Source organism: Branchiostoma belcheri, unplaced genomic scaffold (genome assembly GCF_001625305.1).
Source record: "Branchiostoma belcheri isolate BF01 breed outbred unplaced genomic scaffold, Haploidv18h27 scaffold28, whole genome shotgun sequence".
NCBI lineage: Eukaryota > Metazoa > Chordata > Leptocardii > Amphioxiformes > Branchiostomatidae > Branchiostoma > Branchiostoma belcheri.
This window is the reverse complement of record NW_017803887.1, coordinates 1,378,825-1,389,294: the sequence shown is the minus strand read 5'-3', so window position 1 is coordinate 1,389,294 and position 10,470 is coordinate 1,378,825. Positions and strand designations below refer to the sequence as shown.

Genomic DNA, 10,470 nt, shown 5'->3' with positions numbered 1-10,470 from the left:
TAGTCTTATATAAGTCTATATATACTTCTGTTCGGGGAGTGGGTTCGCAAATGAACTCTACGGTGGCCAATTATCTCCCTATATTTTGCTGAATTTTACAGTTTTTTTGGCTAAATTTGCAGTTTTTGACTCCGCGTTACTTGACTTTTTTCCCCTGACTTGACAATAAATATTGTAATAATAAATAAGTACTGTCGCGGCATGCCGTGTGTAGGAGACTGGTTTGTTGGGCCACGTGGTGAGTTAAAGGCCGGGTATTTTTAAATCGTCACCATGTGGTCTGATCTGACATTTAGTTAATCCCGAGGCCACACGATATTTTCGTGTTTGTTTGACATTTCGAAATTGTGCCTTAAGCTTTGTTTGAAAATAGAAAGTTCCCTGTAACAGGGTTCCTAAATCCGCTGTAGACTGAGGCTCGCTTGGCGGTAGGAACATAATCAAGCAGATGTGAGAATCCGCCTCCGTCTCTGTTTTACGTGTGCTTTTGCTATAGGAGCAGGCAAATTGTTTAAAAAAACTTATGCTACCAGAACGGTACTGTAGACTTTTCTTGAACAGAAAGGTATCAAGCGTACTTGTTTCCTCCCTCCTTTATTCATTTATTCACTCATTCATTCGTCATGCCCTTCCATCCTTGTATACATGTATATCCGTCCGTCCATCCATCTAGCCATCAAACCATCCAGCCATCCGTTTACCCATCTAAACATCAATCCATCAATCCATCCATTCATCAATCCACCCATCCGTCCATCCATTCATCCGTCCATCCATCCATCCATCCATCCATCCATCCATCCATCCATCCATCCATCCATCCATCCATCCATCCATCCATCCATCCATCCATCCATCCATCCATCCATCCATCCATCCATTCATTCATCCACACCCACACCCACACATCTATCCATCCGTACATCCATGCGTTTTTATCTTACTGATATGGGTACTGCCATCATGCCATGTCAATTTTATACCAGAAGATCTGTTTAAAGACTAGCCAGTTGTACGGCTGGACCCTCCAAGTCGCCCGCCCCTGCCCACCTGCCAGGCCGTGTCCAGTGAAAGCCGGGTTCAAAGTATCCTCATGAATCAAACCATCCAGCCATCCGTTTACCCATCTAAACATCTATCCATATCCATCCATTCATCCATCCATCCATTCATCCATCCATCCACCCGTCCGTCCGTCCGTCCATCCATCCATCCACCCATCCACCCATCCACCCATCCATCCATCCACCCACCTACCCACCCATCCTTCCATGCGTTTTTATCGGGCTATCTTTTCTTACTAGTATGGGTACTGCCATGCCAATTTGATACTGTACTGCAGCCACCAAAAGACATGTTTGAAGACTAGCCAGTTGTACCACTGGACCCTCCAAGTCGCCCGCCCCTGCCCACCTGCCAGGCCGTGTCCAGTGAAAGCCGGGTTCAAAGTACCTTCATGAATCACGACCGGACCGTGACAGCGTCCGGTTGCCGCTCACGCCACCTTTCTGACCCCTGGACCAAGTGGCTTAGCGGTGGTCAGTCCTGTTCTCTCCAAGCAGATGTTGGAGGGGAAGATGCTGACCCGAATGGGTGCTATTGTATCCAACACCGTGAACATCTAGTTCTATGTCTGGATGGGTTAGGATCAGGCACGGTTCTCGATAACATCTAGATCGTATCCAAGAACGTAGATTTGCCGCAGGCACGGTTCTAAATACGCGTGGACTATCCATAGTCTCCACCAGACTTCTTTTGCGGGGTGAATAAATCGTAGAAATCGGCCTAAAAAGGGTATTAATTGGCCAGAGAAGGTAGCCGGCAAGAGAAGCTCCATTTCCCCGCAAAAGAAGTCTGGTGGAGACCAGACTATCCAGAACCATTCCTGTGTATGGTTCTGAATGAATCACGGATCTGGATACAACAGCACCCTACTTTTTCTGATAACAGTCCCCAACTCGGGCCGGTCGCGTTGGGCAAGTCGCTAGCTAATAATAATGCTTGCGTCCGTGGGGGGAATTTTAGGTGGAATTCGGTGACACCCTTTCCATTAGATGGTGGCGATCTCTCACTGAGCGACAAAATGTTTAACAGATCGCCCAAAAAAATATTTCTTTACGTTGTGTGTCTTGTCTAGTCTGCTTTTTTGTCACACAAAATATACTAGTATTCCAACGGTCACAAATTTTGAACGCCCAACGATCGCCCTCTATTGAATAGTGTGCTACTCTCCAAGCAGAGGTTGGGTTTTGGGGGTATTTTTAGCGTGTTTTTAGGCTTTTTTTTTAATCAGGGTTTCTCTTTTGCACTGAATTTTTTCCCCACAAAACCCAACAGCATTCGGAATGTTATGGGTTCACACAAAAACTAAAATCCGAATGTAGTGGGTCTGCAATCGCCGTCTAGTGGTTTACGGGCTTTAATGCGGGTGTTGTTAGCCCACCATTAGCCTCCTGTGCAGGCCCCGCGGCGGTGAGGAAGAGTTTTTAACGCATTATTTTAATATAGCCGGCCATCCTACATAGCCGCCTTGCGGAATGGAACCTTCTCTCGGCGGCTATGTAGGATGGCCGGCTATATTAAAATAACGCGTTAAAACTCTTCCCCATCGCCGCGGGGTCTGCACAGGAGGCTACTTTATGCTAATCTCCAAGCAGATCTTTTGGTGGCTAAAGATAGTATCCAACACGCGGACAGTATCCAGCCGGCCGACAGTGGGGGATCAGGAAAAAAAACGGCCATATATAAAAAGGTAACGATCATTCCCCCACAACCTCTGCTTGGAGAGTAACTTTATGCCGGGTATTGTCTTTTTAAAAAATGTGACCCTTTCTCAAGAGAGTCAAGCCAAATTCTTATAAGAATTTGGCTTGAGGAATAGGTATAATCATTGATGAACGATTGACCTGGAAACCACATATAACTATGTTAGGTAAAAAAATTTCAAAAACTATCGGTATTATTGGAAAAATTAAACATCTTCTTACTCAAAAAACCATTATTACCATATACAATAGCTTAATATACCCATATCTAACCTACGGGAATATAGTCTGGGGATGCGCCTACAAAACCACACTACAGCCCCTAGTATTACTCCAAAAAAGATTTGTTCGTTCAGCCACCGGCGCCAGTTTCCACGCACATTCTGCACCTTTGTTTACAAAACTTAATATTTTGAATATTTTTGACATAAACAAACTTCATCTGATGCTATTTACGTTTAAATTCCTTACTTGTTCTCTTCCAGACACATTTAATGGTCTTCTAAATCTTAATTCCCATTTTCATACTTACCATACTCGACAAAGTGCCCATTTCCATATCCCCCTAGTTAGAACGTCCGTAGCCCAAATGAGTGTAAAATATAAATGTATAACTACTTGGAATGATCTCCCGCTCCACCTAAAATGTTTAACATCAATAATTAGTTTTAAACGAAATCTTAAAAATCACCTACTTTTCTTTTCCACCGACATTTGATTTCTTATTACTTTGATTTCATCTGTATAAGTTTGAATCTCCGTTTCTCTTTAAAATTCATTTATTTTCTTGAGTTATTGCTTCAATTCTGCCAATGTCTGTATTGCAGTTAAAGTTCTGTTAACGTTAAAGTTATAGTTTTTAACATATCATTTCTAATTAGCGTTATTTATCAATCACTTTTGTTATTCATGTTACTATTTGTTTTGTTACTATTATCATTTTGATCATATTGATCAAATTTATAAGTTACCTATTGTTATTTATTATTATCATTTGATTTGTTAGCATTATTTCAGTTGTTAATTAATTTTGTCGGGGAAGATCCCAGACAAGCCACTATGGCTTCATATCTTTCCCCAGCATTTTATTTTATTGTCAGTAACATTTTCATTTTATTGTTATTAAATATATGCGAACCAATAAACAAACAAACAAACAAACAAACAATTGTGAGCCAGCACGTCGGCAGAACGTACTGTGCCTGCGCAGAACCCTGTATTTTCACGCTTTTCGGTGGATGTTTGGTCAACGTTGCATTGGGATTTTGCCTGTTGCAGAGGATATCTTTTCCGACATAACATTTGAGAACTACAGACGAGATGTTTTCCTTATATGCGCGAATACGACCTTATATGAGACGTTCTGCCGAAGTGCTATGTACAATACATTACGGGTTTCGCACAGGTGCAGTGCGTTCTGCCGACGTGCTTTGTGAGCCCACCCCGGGGATTTCGCGCCGCGCAGGTTTATGGATCCTCGCTAGCCTCTACCAGGCTTAGGGAGGCGGCTGGAAAGAGTAGAAATCGGCCAAATAGAGAGATAATCATGCCAACAAGGGAGTTTGTCCGTTGAGAGAACATTTCGCCGCATTTCGTGGCCGATTTCTACTCTTTCTAGCCGCCTCCCAAAGCCTGGTAGAGGATATTGTGAGCCCACCCCGGGGATTTCGCGCCGCGCAGGTTTATGGATCCTCGCTACGTCAGCGGTTCGGAAAGCCGCATCATCAGCCGCGTCTAGACGGGCGGCATTTCCCAGAAGAGCCCGCCATGAATCACACCTGGGGTGACTCCAGTCGCTGGAACAGCCTAAAATTGCGCGCGCGGCTTCCCGCAAACGATTTTGACGTAGCCTCTACCAGGCACCGCGGATCGCTGGAAAAATAGTAGAAATTGGCCGAAATAAAGGGATAGTATTCCAGAGAAGATCCAGGGCCATAGAAGCTCCACGGATCGCTGGAAAAATAGTAGAAATTGACCCCCACGTGGGTCGCAAATTGGAGCTTCTATGGCCCTGGATCTTCTCTGGAATACCATCCCTTTATTTCGGCCAATTTCTACTATTTTTTCCAGCGATCCGCGGTGCCTGGTAGAGGCTAATTTTGACGTACAGTACTCAGTAGCGTCAAAACCGTCAAAACGATAAACATACCGCCAAGCTACATCCAAAACCGTCAAAATTTTCGGTCTTCTACTTAGCTTCCCCTTTTAAATATCTACCAGTCGCTGGAACAGCTAAAATTGCGCGGCTTCCCGCAAACGATTTTGACGTACAGTAGCGTCAAAACCGTCAAAATTTTCGGTCTGACAGATGAATTTCAAACCGTCGTTGTTCTACGCATTTTCAGGGGGAATTTTTGTAATCTCCAATCAGATCTTTTGGTGGGGGTAAGACAGTATCAAATTGGCCAGTCTGTAACCATTTCTTGATACATCTGTACTGTCTTACCCCCACCAAAAGATCTGCTTGGAGATTATAAATATATGCAGATATATGGGGTGAAATATCTGTCCCTTCTCCACAAGAAAACAAAGCGGGGACGGGTCCTGGAAACAGCCCTGCTCCTGATGCACTTCAGTTCTTACTGTGCCTGTTGGATCAGTTTAGTCAAAAGCTACCAAACAAACAAAAAAAGATCCCCTAACGACTGACCCTAACTATGGCCAGAAACACAACATTTTATATTTGGCGAAAGAAACAAAAAAGAAGCAAAAGGACATCATAAAAAATATTGCTTCCCACACCGGGAATCGAACCCGGGCCTTGGCGGTGAGAGCGCCAAATCCTAACCACTAGACCATATGGGATTGCGTTAATGAAGACGTTGGTTATAAGATCATGGCCAATTTTATATATATTATGTGAAGCAATGCAATGTAATATGGAGCAGACTTCAAACCAGACTGTTACCATGAAACCACAAGATTGTTTGATGCTGTCATATCATATGTGATTTAATTTTTCTTGGGAATAATATTACATTGACATTTGATGTGATGAAACTGATATATATTGAAGCTGTAATATCACACAACTTTACTAGAAAATGCTGTCAAAACCGACATATATCGCGAAAAAATGCATATTTTCAGATCATCAGTTGTGAACACCTGTGCTGCAGTTCCACTCCCTCCGTATGGCGGCGCTATTCATATAAATCACGTCCCTACGAAGCGCCACTCGGCGGGTGGCGGCTGTAACTGCAGCTCTCACGTGTCGTATGTAGCGCGTTCGATTTTCTGTATTTTCCAGCCGGATGTTTTAGCTTGGTGGTATGTTTATCGTTTTTGATACAGGACAGCATATCCTCTACCCAACGTACCATTTCTTTCGCTTTGTAACTTTTCATCTAAAAAAAATGATAAGAAAATTAGTATGCTATGAAATGAATCGTTCATCAGTCCTGTACCGAAGCACAGCCCATGGAATCAAACAGGATTCCATGCACAACCCGTGTATTTTTCTAGCACCCAAGGAGGTCGATTTAGAGTCTTTGAGACTATAATGATTTAAGCGCCAGGGTTTTATTTTCCAACATTTGCTTGGGGATTACGTCTGACTTCTGGGAGAATTCATAATCCAGTTGTACCACGTACGGTATACGGTATACGGGATCTTAAAGACTGCAGCCTTCTATTTCTTGGAAACGTTGTCTCCCACCCTGCATTCGTAGTCCATTTCTTCTGTGCTACATTTTACTTGGGGGCATGTTGGCCCTGGAGCCGAGGAGCTAGCTTATATACTGCCGGTCCTGGTAACAGTCTGGCACTCAGGCTACTTAGCTTCTCCTTCTCAATATCTACCTGCGCGATTCCAGACGGATTGAGCCTGATTGAGCGAGGCAGTCGGCATGAAGTAGCCTCTACCAGGCACCGCGGATCGCTTGAAAAATACTAGTAGTAGAAATTGGCCGAAATAAAGTAATAATATTCCAGGGAAGGTAGATTCGCGTTGGAATTCGAATTGGATCTTTTCTACCTCCTCTGGTATATCATTCCTTTATTTCAGCCAATTTCTACTATTTTTCCAGCGATCCGCGGTGCCTGGTAGAGGCTAGCACGAAAGCGCTGAAAACAAAAAAAAATCGATAGCCAGTGACGTCACAAGCAGGCGCGGAAATCCTGACCGCCAGCGGACAGATAACGTGATGACACCCGGCAGGGAGGATCCAGCTCAGTTATCTCCGCACAGACAACACTAATCCGAGAAGAGCCACCCTTTCTATCTGAAAATCCATAGCGAGCGAGACATGTTTTAATGAACACATACTCTAACATACTGTGCAGACTAGTCATGCATCCTTTACTCGAATTTTGCTAGATCTTCACAGGTTCAGAAAAAAATCCCATACTTTACCTGCCAAGGCTTCTGAATACTTCATAATTCGAATCCATATTCCCTTGTTCTGCATGTCCTGTGTTATTCATCTCAACATATTGTTGAGATGAATTCTCCAAACCAATAAGGTCAATGACCTGAACCAGACGTCTGTCACCATGGTAACTAGTGTTGGGTTACATCATGTTGCAATTTTATAGTAGGAGGGATTTAAACTCCTGTCACCATATATATGAATATGTTTGAGTAAGAATTGACAGAGCAGACCACATGTGAAGGTAAATTACATGATGCATTTGCTTTGCAAATGTTACCTTTCTAGTTATTATCTGCATTTCTTGTTATGTGTTATCTTTATTTTGTTGCGGTTACGTTGAGTGCTTGCGAGAAATTACTACCATCCAGACAACGTTAACGTTACAATTTCCAATTTCAACATGTGCTTGATCATCGGAGATCTGTTCAAGCAAGCTGGCACTTGCACTGAGACTGAAATTGTGGTCGGTAAATATAAACCTTTTTTGTTCTTCTCTACTAGCAGATATTTTAGGCTTCGGCTTATTTTCGACGTGTTTTAGGTGTTTTCATTGAGATTTTTTTTGTAATCGTATCTTTCTTCGCGTCTATTTGATACTGCCTTACACCCATAAGGTCTGCTTAGAGATTAAACTTCCTGGCAGTAACAAAACGATGTAACAATGTACAGACAGGCAGAGAAAAATGAATGAATGAATGAATGAATGAAGACCTTTATTGTACAAACATACCCACTGGGTTAGGTACAAAGGTTAACTTGAATACACAAATATATACACAACAATATCAATCTAGTACTAGCACTACAGTCTGTTACATAATTTCGACTTCTCTTCGCTTCTCTGTGATGTTGAAAAGATAAATACATACAAGTTTAAGGATTGGGGGTTTGTCTAAGTTCATTAAAAATGTGAATTTGTCTGTATTACTTAGGTGTGTAAAGTGGGGAAACATCGATGTTATTAATGAGGGACCCAGACCTCGTGAAACACGAAAAGCTTTAGAGTATTCCCCCGGGGGAATTCTTCCGACCGTCTGAGGAAATATTCCTTCCGCTTCGGTTCGCCCGAAATCACCGCTCGATATTATTTGTCATTCCCGAGACCACGTGAAAGCCCTGCCATCAGCACCACGTGAATGTTCTGTCTTTCCATCGTTAGCCGTCATCTCCTAGCCTCTCTACCAGGCTTCTGAGGGGGCTGAAAAGAATAGAAATTGGCCAAATACACAAATGACATACCAGGGGAGTTGATCTGCTAAAGGAGTACATTCAGAGCGCTAAACTATACTCCTCTCAGTCTGGTTGACTGGCATGTTTAATTATGTGGTTATACGGTCCATTTGTCCAATTTCTACTATTTCCAGACGCTTCTGAAGCCTCGTAGAGTCAGCTGTCCCTTCTAGAATCAATACTAGTATTCAAAGCCGTGACTGAGGTATTTCCCAAACGTTATATAACGTTTACCATCCGTTGATTAAACCATAATTGAAAGAAGACACACACACACACACACACACACACACACACACACACACACACACACACACACACACACACACACACACACACACACACACACACACACACTCGCTGTAGAATTGATCCGTGCGTGTCAGTGAAACAGTATCTAGGACACGGTCCGCTCCGAGACTTCTCCGATCGATGCCAGCGCACAGGTGACGAGCGCAAATCGATATGTGACGTCAGAATCAAACGACGAAAACAGGGCGGGGAGAAAAACCGAGGGTATGGGTGTGAAGGGGGTGTTCCACCGCACATGCATCAAAACCTTAGCCTCCATAGCATGCCAAAAACTGGGGGTTTTTGGGGGTATTCAGGGAGTTCAGGGTCTTTGGGATCTTTCATGTGCTATATATTTTCTGATCATATGCACATAGCCGGCCTGGTTGAATTACCCCCGTTTTTTTAGATCTGGGCTAATCAGAAAACAGCCGAAGTCGGAAGTCCACTAATAGCGCCCAGTTCTATATAAGCCTGCTAAGGAGGCTATACACTAGGTCTTGATTGACAAATGGTCAAAGATATACATGGCGTTGAAGGTAATTTTATATGACGTTTTGCTTGGTACAAATTTGAGCCGCCACAATGCAAAATTATTACGTGTACGAAATTTTTAGGACAGTCAATTTTCTCATTTTTACAACAACCTTTCATTCAACCATTTGGTCTCTGTCTTCCCGAAATGCCCCTTATCGAAATTATTCCTTCGCACCCCCCCCCCCACATACATCAAACGCAACGAGGTTATATAAGACATTAGTTAGTAATTGATCAAACGGTATTGCTTCTTTCACTACATGTCTTTTATTTTATAAGCCTAAGGGCTTTATTGCATATATAATAGTTTCTTTGAAGTGAGAAATGTATCTGTATGGGTGTAAACAGTAAAGGTCAAACGAGATATAACTTTTTTTCAAACATCATTTTTTTTGCCCAAGGATATCTTTTTGTGAATCTGCCAGTGAAACGTTTACATAAGAAAAATGATCTAAGCGTTACGCAATGTTACTATTACTACTAAAACATCAAGTTTCAAACGTGAAAATAAGTATACTATATTTCTATTGCGAAAAAAAGGATGGAACAAATATAGACTGACAAAGCAGGTTTTATAATACCTGTTACGGTGCTTTAAAAAAACCCAACACACATATTGATAATGCCCGAATAGGGGTGACTCCAAGCAGATGTTTGGTGGCTGTAAAGACAGTATCTTTTTTGCCAGACAGTTACCATTAGCGTAAAAAAAATACCAATACAAAAAAGAAAGCCCGAATAAAAAAACGTCTATTAACACGTCAACAAAGAATCCGAAGCCTAAACATCTGCTTGGAGAAAAAAAATAATTGGTTGAAATAAGCCGATAAAATAGAAAGCTTGACAAAACGAAAAAAATGCCTAAAAAAGCCCGAAACACGCCTTAGTAACGGCTGTTGCCAGTACTATACCAGGGCGTTAGGCCAACATACCCAAATACATGTAAAAGCTGGCAAAATGCCTAACAACCTCTACTAACTGTAACAACCGCCCGAAATAATCCTAACCTAGTACCTAACTAGCATCTACCAGGCACCGCGGATCGCTGGAAAAATAGTAGAAATCGGCCGAATTAAAGGAATCCAGGGGAGGTAGCGAATTAGATCTTCTCTGGCCGGCTACCTCCTTTATTTCGGTCGATTTCTACTATTTTTCCTTGTCTCCACCAGACTTCTTTTGCGGGGTGAATAAATCGTAGAAATCGACCTAAAATTAGTAAAAAGGGTATTTATTGGCCATGGAAGGTAGCCGGCCAGAGAAGCTACATTTCCCCC

General features: G+C 42.5%; 1 protein-coding gene and 1 non-coding gene across 2 annotated transcripts; one reads left to right on the top strand and one right to left on the bottom strand.

The window, feature by feature from the left end:
- Nucleotides 1-733: 733 nt before the first annotated feature.
- On the top strand, nucleotides 734-1,218 carry LOC109472541 (uncharacterized histidine-rich protein DDB_G0274557-like; the record flags this gene model as incomplete). Its single annotated transcript, XM_019772325.1, has 2 exons — nucleotides 734-856; nucleotides 1,162-1,218. Coding segments are annotated over 2 exons (180 nt in total), but the record flags the coding sequence as incomplete, so codon positions are not given.
- A 4,280-nt stretch (nucleotides 1,219-5,498) lies between these two features.
- On the bottom strand, nucleotides 5,499-5,570 carry Trnae-cuc. The gene has a single exon. It is a non-coding gene; the product is annotated as a tRNA-Glu (tRNA).
- Nucleotides 5,571-10,470: the final 4,900 nt, after the last annotated feature.